A 16,263-nucleotide genomic window follows, 5' to 3' on the forward strand; every position below is an offset into this window, starting at 1 on the left:
AAGTACAAAGAGATCTGGAAGTGCTAGTACAGGATTCTCTAAAGGTTGCCTTGCAAGTTGAGTCCGTGGTTAAGAAAGCAAATATAATGTTGTCATTTGTCTCAAGAGGGTTGGAATGTAAAAGCTGTGATGTGCTACTAAGACTTGATAAAGCTCTGGTGAGGCTCCATTCAGAATACTGTGTCCAGTTTTGGGCCCCACACCTCAGGAAGGACATACTGGCACTGAAGCATGTCCCGTGGAGATTCATACGGATGATCTCCTGGAATGGCAGGCCTAACATACAATGAACGGCTAAGGAACCTGGGGTTGAATTCATTAGAGTTAGAAGATTGAGGGGAGATCTGCTACTCCACCAATCTTCGTTTCACCTGTAAACGTAGAACTTCGTACAGATCATTTATGTGTATTCCAAACAACAGTGGTCCCAACATAGATCTCTGTGGAACACCACTGATCATAGTCCTCCATTTTGAGGAACGCCCTTCTACTATTACTCTCTGTCTCCTGCTGCCCAGCCTGTTCTCTATCCATCCAGCTAAAACATCTATTCCTAACCTCAACATCTGTCATGTCCCTCTCTTCAGTGAATACTGCTGTAAAGTACACATTAAGAATCTCAACCAATTTCTCAAATTCCACACTTAACTTTCCTTCTTTGTCCTTGAGTGGGCCAACATCCCAATAAAAGGTTTTGGGATTTTCCTTAATCCTGTTTGCTAGAGGTAGCCCTTTTAATTCCTTGTTTCAGATTGGTCCTACTTTCCTAATATTCTTCCAATGCTTCATCTGTTTTCAGTTACGTAGACCTCATATATGCTTCCTTTTTCCTCTTAGCTAGTCTCACAATTTCACCTATCATCCATGATTCCCTAATCTTGCCATTTCTATCCCTCACTTTCACAGGGACATGTCTGCTATGCAGTCTAATCAACCGCTCTTTAAAAGCCACCCATATATCAAATGTGGATTTACCTTCAAACAGCTGCTCCCAATCTACATTTGGTTAACTCACGCTTAGCTTTCCCAATCTGCTCAATCCTCCAATTCATGTCACTAAGCCTGGTCATTGATGTCACCCAGTTTCCAATAACCTTATTTGCCTAACTAAAGAGAAAGCAACAACAATGAACTTTTTCCCTTTTTTTTAATAAAAGGTAATGGTTTAGAATGTTATGCAATGCTCTGTTTCAGAGGTGTCTCATCCACTGATTGCATTGTGAATGAATGCATTGTTGCCCGAGTGACTTTATTCATTGCTCACAAGCCGAAAATAGTTTTGTGCAAATTGTGGTGGATGCAGAGAGCTGACACCAAATGGAGGTGAGAACAAGGCAAGGCAGACTAAAAGCATAAAGTCAAGCTGCATAAGAGAGTGAGTCATGCAAGGAGGGAGTAATTAGTAAGGGAAAGAGAAAGTGCTGAATGGCAGTGGAAGAGAATGTCATTGAGGAAAATCAAACCTGCTGTACATATTTTATTATTATCTTACAGTGAGAACCATGAACATGTACTGCCTCCAGCACAAAGGTTGTCTTCATTACTCTTGAGAAATGACTATCAGACATAGAGCAGTTGTTGGCCACTCAGCCCATTGAGCCTGTTCTGCCATTCAACAAGATCATGGCAGTTGTCATAATCTTCAACTCCACTTCCAAAGAATTCAGGCAGGATTTCCCCTTCATGAAGCCATGTTGACTCTACTTGATCATATAATGTATTTCTAAATGCTATCTTATTACATCCTTTATAATAAACTCTGTCATTTTCCCAAAACAGACATCAAGCTAACCTGCCTGTATTTGCCAGAGTTTTGACTCCTCTTCTTAAATAAAGGTTTTACACTCGCAATTTTTCAATCCTCTGGGATTGTTCCAGAATTAAAGTATTTCCAGATTACTACCAGTAAATCCACCAACTCTGGAGCTACTTCTCTTAATATAGATCTCTGGAAGTTAAAGTCTGGGTCCTGAGGAGGTCAGGGTTAATGAAAACAGAGGCCAAAGCTGACAGGAGATGAAGAACTCAAAAATATTGATTGCAGGACGTTCATTGGGCAAGATGATAGCCACCTACATTGAATCTCGCATTTATTAAATTTGAGACCAACAATGCATTAATGACTCTGCATAGAATAATTAAAATGTGAGAATGGATCAAATTGAACAGAGCACACTCAAAACCTGATTCACTGTCAACTTTTCACTCACTGTCAAAACTGTGCACTCTGCGAAATTTGAGCAAGGACAAGAAATGGTAGAACCACAGCCCAAACTGTGTAAGTATGTTGTCAAATCTGTGTGGAGTTTGCACATCCTACCTGTGTCTGCGTGAGTTTCTTCTGGGTGCTCCGGTTACCTCCCACAGTACAAAAGATGTGCAGGTTAGGTGAATTGGCTATGCTAAATTGCCCGTTGTGTTAGGTGCATTAGTCAGGGATGAATGTAGGGGAATGGATCTGGGTGGGTTGCTCTTCGGAGGAATTGGGTGGACTTGTTGGGCTGAAGGGCCTGTTTCCACACTGTAGGGAATCTAATCTAAAAAAAAATTCCAAAGGTTTACTTTCAGATAAAACATCTACATTGAGCCAAGGAAGAGGATATTGAGAGAGGTAACTTAATGATGGCTCACAGGGATAAGAACATTTTAAAGGATAAGTTAGACATAGAGAAATTTACTGAGTGAGCTTCAATGCCTTGTATCTCAATGACAGAAAGGAATAGAGGTATATAAGTAGATCGAGTTGGAGGAATGCACTTTTCCATGAAGGAATTGGAAGTAACTTAATTAAAATTCTCCTTCCTGTGATATAGATGAGAATTGGACCTTACTAGTTTAAAGTCAAGAACTCATTGGAATGGCTTTGCATCTTAGTTATGCTAGCAGTCAACATTTCTAATGTCGTTGAACAAGCAAAATAATACAAGCTGAGAGATTAGAGATTTCGTTTGAAACGTCCATGTGCAACTTCAGGAATTGCAGGTAATTTGAAGTAGCACCAGTTCATCTGCATACCCTTAGAAGTTAGATTTCCACAACTTAGGACAAAAAGAATAATGCTTCATGCCACCACAGTGATGATGAGCTACCTCTTGAAATCCTCTGGTTCTTGTTGGCTCAATGTAGATGTTTTATCTGATTGGTAAACCCACAGTGCTGTTAGGGAAGGAGTTCCACGGATTTGATAGAGCGATCATGAAAGAACTGCAACATGGCTCCAAGTGTGTACCTTCGAGGGTAATCTGCACATAGTGGTGTTTGTAAGCATCTGTCCTTGTCCTTCCAGGTGGCAAAGGTTGTGGGTTTGGAAGGTGCTGTTAGAGGAACCTTGGTGTATTACTACAGTATATCTTATAGATGATAAACACGAGGATTACTAGTGAAGAGAATGAATGATGCAAACAGACTGCTTAGACCTGGAGAGTGTCAAGCTTTCTGACTGTTGTGGGAGCTGCACCCATCCTTGCAAGTGTTGACTATTCCATCACAGTGCTGGCTTGTGACTTACAAGTTGTCGACAGGCTTTGGAAAGTCAGGAAGTGAGTTTTTGGTTGCAGAATGAAGAGACTCTGACCTGCTCTTCTCACCAAGTATTTATGTAGAGTCATAGAGCTATCTAGTTTTAGACCCCATATCAATCTAACCATGCTCTCTAGTTTTGGACTCCCCGAACCTGGGGGAAAAAACATCGGATATTCACCCTATCTATGTCCCTCATGATTCTATAAACCTCTATAAGGTCACCTCTCAGCCTTTGATGCTCCAGGGAAAATTGCCTCAGCCTATTCAACCTCTCCCTATAGCTCACACTCTCCAACCACGGCAACATCTTTGTAAATCTTTTCCAAACCCTTTCAGGTTTCATAACATCCTTCCATGAAGTTAGTAAGAACACAATTTCCCATGCACACAGACATGTTGACTATCCCTAATCAGTTCTTGCCTCTTCAAATAAATCCTGTCCCTCAGGATTCCCTGCAACAACTTGCCCACTCCCGATGTTAGGCTCACCACGTCTATCGTTGCCTGGCTTTTCCTTACCACCTTTCTAAAATAGTGGCACTATGCTAACCAACCTCCAGTTTTCCAGCATCTCACCTGTGGCTAATGATGATTCAAATATCTCAACAAAGGGCCCAGAAATCACTTCCCTAACTTCCCACACAGTTCCACACAGCCATGATGGCTCATCCACACAACACTTCTGACTGTAAATTGTTGCAAATGTTTCAGCCTTATCTTTTGCATTGGTGTGCTAGACTCTCCCATCACTGCTGATGGGGATCACTGTGGCAACTCCACTGAGTTTTTAATTGTATGCCACAATTCATATCTGGAAAAGGCAGGACAGTTGATCTTAGATCTGATCCATTGACCTTGGAATCAGTTAGTTATGGCTATCACTTGCTACTTTATTTGTTTGGCATGCTAGTATTGGGATTGACATTGAGCATAATAGAAATTTAATACAAGAGCTGGAAATTTATGATGGAGCTGTATGGGATGCTGGTTATGCTATGTCAGGAGTATTGCATGCAATTCTGGTAGCCACACTATAAACTAGGAAGGATATGCTTGCATTGAAAAGGTGCACAGGAGATTCAGCATGATAGTGCCCGGGCTGTGTCATTTTAGCTGTAAAGGGAGACTTTGTAGGCTAGTGCTATTTGCTTTGGAACAGAGTTCCTGGGGCAAGGGTCTGATTAAGATGTACAAAATATGATGGGTAGAGATAATATCGATAGACATAAACTCTTCCTCTTGGGACAGAAATTGGGGGGCTCACATTTTATATAAGGGGCAGGGGATAAAAGGAGATCTTTTTTCATTCAGAGGCTGGGTGTCTGTAACTCACTGCCTAAAAGGGTGGCAGGGACAGGAACCAATACAACATTTAAAAGGTATTCAGCTGAATACCTGACATGCCATAGAATACAAGGCTATGTGCCAAGTCCTCAAAAATGGGATGAGAGTAGATAGGTACTTGATGAATAGGATGGACACCAAAGGCTGAAGGGTCTCTTCCCATTCTGTAATATTCACTAGTCCTGCTGTTAAGGATGATCCATGGCATTTCCAGGATGCCCAGTCTTGAGTTGCTACATAGCACTCTAACATTGAGCATGGTGATTATGTCACACAGCAAGATGGAGGATACATTCAATGTGAAAATGGGACTTTGTCTCCACTGGGACTGTGCAATAGCCCCTCCTACTGATACTGCTTTGGACAGAGACAGCTGAGGCAGACCAACTGCTGAAGAAAAGGTTTAAAAACATTCAAAATATTAGCTATTTTTAATAACTGAGTAGCTAGAATGTAAGAACTAGGAACAGGAGTAGGCAATTTAGCCTTTCAAGCCTGCTCCATCATTTGATACTTTCCTGGCTGCTCTTGTCTCACCCTGAACTCCATGACCCTTCAACCCATTAAAAATGACTAATTAAAAATCCATCTATCTTCTCCTTAAATTTACTCAATGTCCCAGCATCCACTGCTATCTGGAGTAATGAATTCCACAGATTCATCTCCACTTTGGAGTAATAATTTCTCCTCGTCTATATCTTTTATTTTTGCATAAACATTAACACATTACTAAGGTGTATGAAGTATTATTAAAGGTTGTCAGCATTTGTAGACTTTAAAGATAATGACATTTATTATCCCAAAATTGAGAGAGCTGTCCTCCACAGTAGTCAAAAAGTGTTTCGAGCACAAGTTCTTCATTAGGACATTCCTGATGAAGAGCTTATGCTCAAAAATGTTGACTCTCCTGTTCCTCAGATGTGGCCTGACCGGCTGTCCTTTCCCAGCACCCACAATATTGACTCTGATCTCCAGCAGCTGCAGTCCTCACTTTCTCCTGTCCATCATAGTAGTCAAGCAATAGCCTGATAGAGTCAGACTAACAGAATGGCAACTTATAGACAATGTTCCAGACACAACCATTACCATCCCTGGATATGTCCTCTTCCACGAGTAAGGCGATCCAGCAGTGGTAGACTGTACAGCTGTATTCATTTGGGCAAGTGCTGTCTCAAGAATTCTCACCGTTGATTCCAGATCCCATGAAGTCTCATGGCATCAAGTCAAGCATGGGCAAGTAAACCTCCTGCCCACAACCATGCACCACATGCCAGCCAACAGGCTGATGAACTTCACTGTAGCTATATTCTCCAAAGGAACCATCACTCTCACAGGATTCAGAACTGAATAACATTTTACAGTAAGATACATTTAGGGGTCTGCTGAATTATCTGCCTTATTTTCCTGAGTACCTGACAGTCATCCATTATCTCTTTGCCTGCACAGCCTTAAGCAGTGGGGTGACCACATTCCAAAATGTGTAATCCATGAAACTCTCAATCTCATGTATGCACTGCAGTGAAGCCAGCTGGAGTTCAGGCACCTCAGGTGATGACATTTCCTGCATGTGTGAAAGCATCCTGAAATTCTCATATGGAACAGGGTATGCATTCCATGGCACTGAGATATTCTTTTATACCTCTATTTGCTTTGACATGACATAAATACACAGTAAACTTAACAACCATACACATGCCAACTACACAGCCATCTGATGCTAGTCTTGTGCTGACATCAGTTCATTTCATAGGGAGTGAAATTGGCTGCTTTACTTGAGTCTTCGAACTCTGTGATATTGCCATTCTTCCCTTTTCTGTTTATAAATTTAGCCTCAGATTTGATTGATTAATTGAACACTGATTGTAACAAGTAACAAAAATCTATTCATCTGAGTTGAAAAGAGTCTTCTGGAAAGAGAATAACAGATTTTCACCAGCTTTATGTGAAAAAAATACATCATGATATCATACCAGAATAGCTTAAATTTAACTTCAACATTGAGCTTCAAGTGCTGGATTCACTCAAGAGAGGCAATAGCTCCCCAGTCTTTACCTTATTAAGAACCTTTATTACTTCCAACAATTTAATCAGATCACTCCACAAATGTCTAAACTCAGTGGAACATAAGCTGAGTTTCTGTAACTTCTCATCATGATTTAACCTAAACACTCTGGGAAGATGATATTTTAAAATGTTATGCTGGTGGTTAAGAAAAAAAATAAATGTTAAGCAAGAGTGAAACTTTGAAATTAGAAAGGTACAGCATTGTCACATCACATTTAATGAGTAAGAATTTTGAAAGCAAAGAGAAAAGAGGAAATTTGGTGGAATCCAAAGTGGAGATTCCAGACAGTAGGTGCATAGCTGTTAAAAGATCTGTGGAATGAAGGAACAAAGCAAGTGAAGTAATTCTGAGTGAGGAGTAACTGAACAAGAACATATGACTGGAAGAGATTATTAAATTAAGCTCTGATGTAAAGAGTTGAAAACCAGGTTATGGAATTTGATTCACTGGTGATTGCCAAGTGAAGAAGTTGTAGCATTATAGAACATTTTATGGGGGAGGACATTGTAGAATTCTGGATAAGCTCTAGCTTAAGGTGAGTGAAGCCAATGCTATGAACTTCAAGAACATTAGAGAGATCAAGACTCACTGTCATAAATGCACAGGTCAAGGTTTTATTAGATTAGATTCCTACAGTGTGGAAACAAGCTCTTCGGCCCAACAAATCCACATCGACCCTTTAAAGAGTAACCCACCCAGACCAACTCCCTCTGACTAATGCAACTAACACTATGGACAATTTAGTAGGCCAATCCACCTGATCCGCACATCTTTGGATTGTGGGAGGAAGCTGGAGCAAACCCATGCAGACACGGGGAGAATGGGCAAACTCCACACAGACAGTCGCCCAAGGCTGGAATCAAACCCGGGTCGCTAGTGCTGTGAGGTGGCAGTGCTAACCATTGAGCCACTATGCCTCCCCAATTAGTGGTAGATAAACAACAGTTGAACTGAATTGAAGTTGGGAAATGCAGTATAAGTTTGAATTGATATTTAGGAATATCCTCAGTTTGGAATTACACAGTAAGCCAAGTTTACATACTTTCTAACTCAGTTGAAGGTGGATCTGGAACCAAGATCAGAAACAAAACGTTGTCAAATGAAACATCCATTCATCATGATTTTAATGACAAAGTGGTCATTGTAGGATATGTCATCAACCTTTGGATCTATGCAACAAGCAAAAATATATTAGTTCTGTCCCCATTGGAGTGCTGTGTACTTGTGTGAGCATAACATTTTAGGAAGGATATTATCATCCTTGAAATGGTAAAACTTTGGATGATCAATGTGGCATTGGATGTTACGAATCTAACTTATGTGCGAAAAGTTAAAGAATTTCTACTTACTTTCACTGAAAAATCAGATTTCAAAGGAACCTGATTGAAGGCTCATGATTAATAAAATTGACCTGAATAATAACTGAACCCTTTACTCACATGATCAAAGAAATTTCTGAAAGAGTGATGTCAACATTAAGCAGATTATAAGCAAAATTATTTTACATAGTAGGGTTAAATTCTTCTGAGTGCAATTTTTGGCACACTGATTAATAGGTTCACTCAAGTCTTTGTGTAATTTTAACAAAGATATTTACACATGTATTTAGTTTATTTAAAAATAGTTATTCCTCTTTGAAGTAATTCATTTAAATCTCTGATGCAATAAAGCACCAGATAATAAATCACAACATTTTTGAAGAGCAATACATTTAATCAGCAATCTTTAATGATGCATTTGTGTTGGCAGTTGATATCAGAAAATTGCAAATATGCAAATAATTTTTGATTCATTACATTTCATGTAAAAGAATACCGTGGGTAAGATGCCTGCAATTTTCTGATATTCACTGTTGTTAGGAAGGTTGTGACTGAAACACATTTGAAAATGTTTCTTGGAAGTCTTATTGAAACAAATTGCATCAATAAGTCACAAAGACACTGAGTGTTTCTAGAAAGTGTGGAATTGAGAAATATAGTGCAAAGTTGCATGGAGATCAATCAATAATGGAGAGAGATGAATTAAATGTCTGTTTTGTTTTCCTGAAACTTATGTTGTATGTTGTTTATAAATATGCTTTTTAGTCACTGACTTAAAAACAAATGAAACATTTTGTCGTGCATTATTTGAATATGGGTTCAATGGCAACTTACCTATCACAGAAGTAAGCACAAAAACCTGCTCCATCTTTTTCCCATCATTGTAGAAAGCAAAGTGCCAAGTTCCTGGATCCATGTATTCAACGAATCCTGCCTCCTGAAGGGCCATCAGGATCAAATTCTGAGGTGTGTGTTTCAACTTGTCTGGAGGTTTGGTTTCCTGTTTAATCAACTGCTTGCCATCCAGGAGTTTCACAAAATCAAACTGAAGAGGCAAAGTAAACCAGACTTAGTTAACAGTATTCCTTCCAACTGCTGTATAGGACTTGTATACACACAACTTTCTTCAGAGTCTATTCTGTGGTCAGGTTTGCCTCCATTTAGTGCATTTCATTAAATGCAAGTAATTCATTTCTACTGATGGATCAGGCAATCAGACTTTCTTGACCATGCACAATAAACCTTATTATTTCTTCTTAGGAGTGCAAGGTGGAACCATTCCACTTCAGAAATAAGTGATATTCTATTTAACTTATTCTCTATGAGAATTGTGTCTCCTGACAGTTCACCAACATTGCTGTATCTGGCTAATAAATGTCTGGCACTATTTGTGAAGTAATATATTTACAGTATGCATCAATGGACAATCAGAAATGGGAAAAAAAGTCTAAATTTTCCGATTGCTTACTATTCCTATCACAGTGCTTTGTACAAAATGAACTTTACTCCTTCTAAATTCATAGTTTGACATTGAGAGTTGTATCACTTATTAATAAACCAGAAACCATCCAGAAGCCATGAATCCAGAATCAAACTAAGGCATTTGAGAATCTGAATTTAATATTACAAAACTTGAAAATTACAAAAAATAAGCTGATATCAATAAAAGTACCCACTAAGCTATGTGGCTGTCAAGTTGATTTACAAGTGTTTTCAGAAGAGAAACCTTGATGTCCTTCTGGACTGTATGTGATTCCACTCCTACATTAATGTTGTTAACACATATTGCCAATTGAAATGGCCTGATAAAGTATTCATTGTATAACAGTATAGCAGATTATATCACACATTTTACAAAAGCTGAAGACCATAGAAATGGGTGATAATAGCTATCTTTTCTAACTGTGCCAACATCCTAAGAATTCCTTTCTAAAAAAAACGCAAAAAATAAAATATCCCCAACAATAAGTTAATTCACAACTTTGGAATGGCATAGTGCTCAGTGAACATGCTTAATTGCTGAACCGCTTCATATGTACGCAAGATAACTTCTACTTACTTGTACCTGATGTCAATCCAGCAATTAAACTATCCCATTACCTGGGTGTGTGTGGGTGGAAGGTTCCGTCGACCATATATTCCTAATAAGGCATCTTTTGCCAATGATACATTGAATTTCAGATAGAGGGACTGTTCTGTGATGACTTGGAACCGCCAGAACAGACCCGGAGGAATGGTCTGCATGACCTGTGTTCCAATATCTACTTCTCCTGTGTCAATGGCTCTGCCTCGCTGCAACACATTCACAGATTTTCCTGAAGGAAATACAGAACAGATAGCATTTACACTCAGATTAAGTATACAGTAGAGCCACAGTTCTTAATTGGAAATTGCCATTTTAAAAATTTAATTCCCATTTGCACTAAAGTGGAATCAATTCAGAATTATGCTGTACCAATCTGTTCTTAGTCATTATAGAACAGATTAATCAGATTCAACTTGCCTGTCGATCAGAAATCTTTCAATCCTCCAGCAGATTTCCCAGTTTTTTTTTCAATAATCTCTGCTGCCCTGAAGTCATTGACTCCCTTCAAGGTGTGAGAGTAATCCTCCAGTATCTGGCCCAAGTGTCCATGATTTATGCACAATTGAGAGAGTTGGAAAGCTCACCTGACAACTACACATCATCTCTTCCAGGAAAAGGAATATGGTATGTGTTCAAAATTATTTTTAGGTTCCTAATCACATGAAAACTGAAGTCCCAAAACTAAGCTCCCAAGCTGGCTCTGATGAACCAAATCAGTGAAAACCAGAAATTACATTTTGAATGTTTTTTCCCCCTGGACTCTCACAGGTCAGGGCTCTAGACTTTATTACATAACACTTATGATGTTTAGAGATTTCAAGTTTTCACACTCTCAATATCAACTCATTTAGAACCAACAGTGAAACATTTCAGAGTCAATTGTACTCAATGCTGTTAAAAACCACCCAACACCAGGTTATAGTCCAACAGGTTTATCTGGAAGCACTAGCTTTCGAAACACCGCTCCTTCATCAGATGGCTGTGGAGGTTAAGATCATGCTCACAGAATTTATGTCCAAAGGAGTCCAGTGTCATGGAGATGTGATACAGTAAACAATCTTAGATTAAAACTTTCATCTTTTACAATGAGATATGCTGGTTTCTGTTCTTTGATATGTATATCCCAGAACTTCTTTTAAATTACATTCTTAAAATAGCTCAGCTTTTTAAACAATAGATGTGACGTTTGTCAGTGTCCCAATGCGATGTCAGATTGACAGACTTCAACACCTATTGTTTAAAAAGCTGAGCTAACTTGAGAATGTAACTTAAAAGAAGTCCTGGGATTTACATATCAAAGAACAGAAACCAGCATATCCCATTATCAAAGATGAAAGTTTTAATCTTAGATTGTTTATTTATCACATCTCCATGACACTGGACACTTTTGGTTATAACTTCTGTGAGCACTGCCTTCACCTCCACAACCAGCTAATGAAGGAGTGGTGCTCTGAAAGCTGTTGTGTCCAAATAAACCTGTTGGACTATAATCTGGTGTTGTGTGATTTTTAACTTTGTCTCACAGTCCAACTCCAGCACCTCCAAGTCACAACTCCATGCAGAGTTCAGCATTCAGTGGAAAACAATGTATGTGGAAAGAAATGATTACTTGAAACAGTTTATCTTTCGAGAATCTCAGGGTTGATTCTTCACCATACATTGTTTGTTTGACAGACTTCCCACCTGACAGTTAGTCCATCTGAAAGGCTTATATCTAGTTGAGAAAGAAGTTCTCGAGAGTACCCATTGTTGTAGGCGATGAGCTTGTAGAAGTGGCAGGGAACATAATGCCATGAGTTTCTGTTCCCTGACAGCTGCAATATGTTGGTGAGCATGGGCAACAAAGGGGATGCTAGCGCAGAAGGAAAAGGGGAAAATAAAACACAATCTCCACAAAGCTCTCCGTGTTTCCTTTCAAGTATTAGGTTTCATGAGCATGGGAAAACTGAGCTGGCCAGATCGAAATCTGACAGTTAGCATTTGCTGGAAAGAATGCATATTGCCAATGTCTTTTACCTTGTACCTATCGGGACAAACACATGAATGTCAAGTTTCAAATTATCACAGCAATTTGCACTACTGGAAGATAAAGATTCCCCATTGCTTGACAAGTTGATTCTGATTAAGTGGGGAGAAATCTATTAGTATAATGGTTCTTCAAGCTCTTGGGTAATTCAGAAAAGATGCAATGCTTGTTTTTTTTTATTTGCAGGGAAGGGTCCCTGCTTGTCTATATATGTCGCTTTTAGCAAGCATAAACTATATTACTATTGCTTAAGTAAGCCATGCAAAGAGTTTCTTCTGTGAAAATTATATCCTTATTAAACTGACAAGCAAGTTTTCAAATTATTTCAAAGGTTGAATGTCACTTGAGCTCAACCTACCAACATTGAAATTTGTGATTCAGTTTTTCTTAGCAACTGTAGCTTGACAAAGTCAAATAATATTTTCTATAAATGCGTAAGGATAGTGGCAAGTTGAACATAGCTAAAATTAGGGTGTTCTAATTTAGGTAACTATAACTCCAAATTTCTAATTAATATTATCAAATGCACAATATTCAATGACTACAGATTGTGAAAATCTGAAACAAAAACAGAAATTGTCTTAGAAAATCAGCAGATCTGCCAGCACCTGTGACAGAAAACACAGTTAACATTTCAAGTCCAGTGACCTTCCTTCAAAACATCTTCAATATTCACTTTGCAAGGACCCAAGGATGGTGGAATTGCATGTTCTCTCCTGGAGTGAGTTTGGAGTGAGGCGGCATTTGATAAGCCCTCCACCGTATTAGTGTCCATAATTGGTGGGCCTCTGGACAGCCTTCTCACTCTGCGCTGGGAGTCTAATGCCCAATTAAACACTTTATTCTGCCACTGCTGGTGTGAACCCAGCAGCGGGTGGCATGCTTGACTTTCAGCATGCATGACCAGCAATGCTGGCATACTTGCTTGCCAGCCTCAGGGAGATTACTTGTTCTATAGCATCCTATGGAGTGATCCAGCACCTGAAGGGAGATCCACTGAGAGCTACTGCCTCCACCCTTGCTGCCAACTCCTCTGTGAACTAGCTCCTGCCATTATATATGTGTGACCTAAGTCTCAGGTGTTAGTTGTTGCAGGACACTGCTTCCCCATTGTGTTCCTTTCAGAAGAGTTACGAGCCTCCAGTTGTTCAACAATTCTTGGGAGGCAATACTTCCAACCCACGCCCTGATCACAAAGAAAGACCCACTGTCAGCTATTGGATGTCTGACTGGAATGTAGCACATACCTAGAAAAATGAACAGGTCTCACTTGTTCTTCAGAAACTGTATCTGGCACTAGATTCCTCCTAATGTATGATTGAAACATTCATTTCATTGCATCTCATTTACAAAGAACAACGAGAACAAAGAACAGTACAGCACAAGAATAGGTCCTATGGCCCACCAAAATCGCACCAACACACAGAGTCACAGAGATGTACAGCACAGAAACAGACCCTTCAGTCCAACTCATCCATGCCAACCACATATCCTAACTTAATCTAGTCCTATTTTTCAGCACTTGGCCCATATCCTTCTATACCCTTCCTATTCATGTTCCTATCCAGATGCATTTTAAATGTTGTAATTGTACCAGCCTCCACCACTTCCTCTGGCAGCTCATTCCATACATGCACCACACTCTGCGTGAAAAAGTAGTGGCTTAAGTCCCTTTTAAATCTTCATCCAAAACCTATGCCTTCTTGCTCTTGTCTCCCCATCCGAGAGAAAAAATCATGTCTATTTATCCTATCCATGTCCCTCATGATTATATAAAGCTCGATAAGGTCACCCTTCAGCCTCTGAAACTCCAGGGAAAACAGCCCCAGCCTATTTAGCCTCTCCCTGAGCTCAAATCCTCCAATCCTGACAACATCTTTATGAATCTTTTCTGAACCCTTTCAAATTACACAACATCCTTCCAATAGGAAGGAGACCAGAATTGCACACAATATTCCGAAAGTAGCCTAATCAATGTCCTTTACAGCCGTAATATGACCTTCCAACTCCCATACTCAATGCTCTGACCAATAAGAGAAACCATACCATTCGTTGTCTTCACTATCCTATCTACCTGTGATTCTACTTTCAAGGGACTACAAATCTGCAGTCCAAGGTATCTTTGTTCAGCAACACTCCCCAGGACCTTACCATTAAGTGTATAAGTCCTGCTAAGATTTGCTTTTCCAAATGCAGGATATTTGAGGGGCCCTACTGTCACAATTTTGGTCTTTTTACAAGGTTATTATGCCCTTGAGAGGGGCTAATTGGCCAGGGTCCAACTAGGCTGGGTTCAAAAGGTTTATTGGGGCCCTTTTTGTTTACCCCCAATAGATAATGCCTTCAGCCTAAGGATTTCATGTCTTAAAAAAAGGTATAATCAAAGGGGAGTAGCCAGCTAGCTGTGTAGTTATCCTTCATTTAGATTAGAGTTTTTGATTCAGTTCAGCAGCAGTCTGTGTAAAGAAAGGCTGCTGGGGCAAGTCCAGCCAGGTACTCTCTCTCTCTCTCTCTCTCTCTAACGTTAAGCCTGTAAGCCCTGGCTTGTTTCATTTTTACTCTTTGTCCCCACTGAAACTTCAACCAGCTGGCTGGTCTCATTTCCCACTACCAGGTATAGCTGGACAATTTACATATTGCTTCAAAAAACCATCCTGTACAAACCTAACAAATTAACCCATCCATCCAAGTCCCTGGCAGTAAGCAAGTCCCAGTAAATGTAAGGGAAGTTAAAATCACCCATGACAACAATGTTGTTGTTTTTACATTTTTCTGTAATCTGTTCACATATCTTTTGCTTTATGACTTGTTGACTAGTGGGGAGGCATGTAGCAAAGTGAGCGCACCCTTCCTATTCCTGAGCTGTACCCATATGGCTTTGCTGAATGTGACCTTCATGGTTTTCTTCCCCAGTACAGCTGTGATATTCTCCCTAACCAATAACATAACTCCCCCACCTCTTTTAACATGCCTCTCTCTCTCACCAGAAACATCAAAACCACAGAACATTAAGCTGCCATCTCTCAATCATGCCTCTGTAATAACTACACCATCATAGGTATATATGTCAATCCAATCTCTAAGTTCATCTACCTTACCTGTCATAGTCCTCACATTTAAATACATCTCAGACCCCTGGTCCCACAGTGTTCAGTAACCTCCCCCTGCCTGTTCTTCCACACAGCATATCTACTGTATCCATTGCACCCTGCATGGTCTCCTCTACATCGGGGAGATAGGACACCAACGTGCGGATCATTTCAGAGAACATCTCTGGGACACCCACACCAAACAACCCTACTGCAGTGTGGCTGAACACTTTAACTCATCTTCTTATTCCACCAAGGGCATGCAGCTCTTGGGCCTCCTTCATCACCAAACCCTAATCACCTGATGCCTGGAGGAAGGAAGCCTCATCTTCTGCCTTGGGATCCTAAAACCACAGGGGATCAATGTGGGTTTCACCAGTTTCCACATTTCCCCTACCCCCACCTTATCCAAGTCCCAAGCCTCCAACTTGGCACTGCCCTCTTGACCTGTCCATCTTCCTTCCCACCTCTCCACTCCACCCTCCTCTCTGATCTATCACCTCTTCCCCCCACCTTAATCTACTTATTGCATTCTCAGTTACCTTCCCCCAGCCCTATCCCCCTCCCATTTATCTCTCAGGTTCCCTGGCCCACAAGCTTCATTCCCGATGGAGGGCTTATGCCCAAAATGTCGATTTTCCTGCTCCTCAGATTCTGCCTGACCTGTTGTTCTTTCCAGCACCACACACATGACTAGAGTATATGCAGTCCTCACTTTCTCTCTTTTCTTCCTTTTCATTTTACTGGCCTTAGTTTCTTACTCCTCCTTGGTCATTTTACTTGCTGACTTACTGCTCTCATTCTTATTCCCC

General features: G+C 40.1%; 1 protein-coding gene across 3 annotated transcripts in view; it reads right to left on the reverse strand.

Annotated features, from left to right (window-relative positions):
* The window catches only part of tenm1 (teneurin transmembrane protein 1), an 833,960-nt gene that overhangs the window by 232,233 nt on the left and 585,464 nt on the right, over window positions 1-16,263 (reverse strand). For 2 of the 3 annotated variants that reach the window (XM_060832118.1, XM_060832117.1), the window contains 2 exons: window positions 10,351-10,565; window positions 9,085-9,295 (listed from right to left, as the gene is read on the reverse strand). In XM_060832118.1, coding sequence (XP_060688101.1) covers window positions 9,085-9,295; window positions 10,351-10,565 — 426 coding nt within the window. The remainder of the gene's footprint in view (window positions 1-9,084; window positions 9,296-10,350; window positions 10,566-16,263) is intronic. The other variant, XM_060832119.1, reaches the window with a different exon arrangement.

Source organism: Hemiscyllium ocellatum, chromosome 11 (genome assembly GCF_020745735.1).
Source record: "Hemiscyllium ocellatum isolate sHemOce1 chromosome 11, sHemOce1.pat.X.cur, whole genome shotgun sequence".
NCBI classification, from domain to species: domain Eukaryota; kingdom Metazoa; phylum Chordata; class Chondrichthyes; order Orectolobiformes; family Hemiscylliidae; genus Hemiscyllium; species Hemiscyllium ocellatum.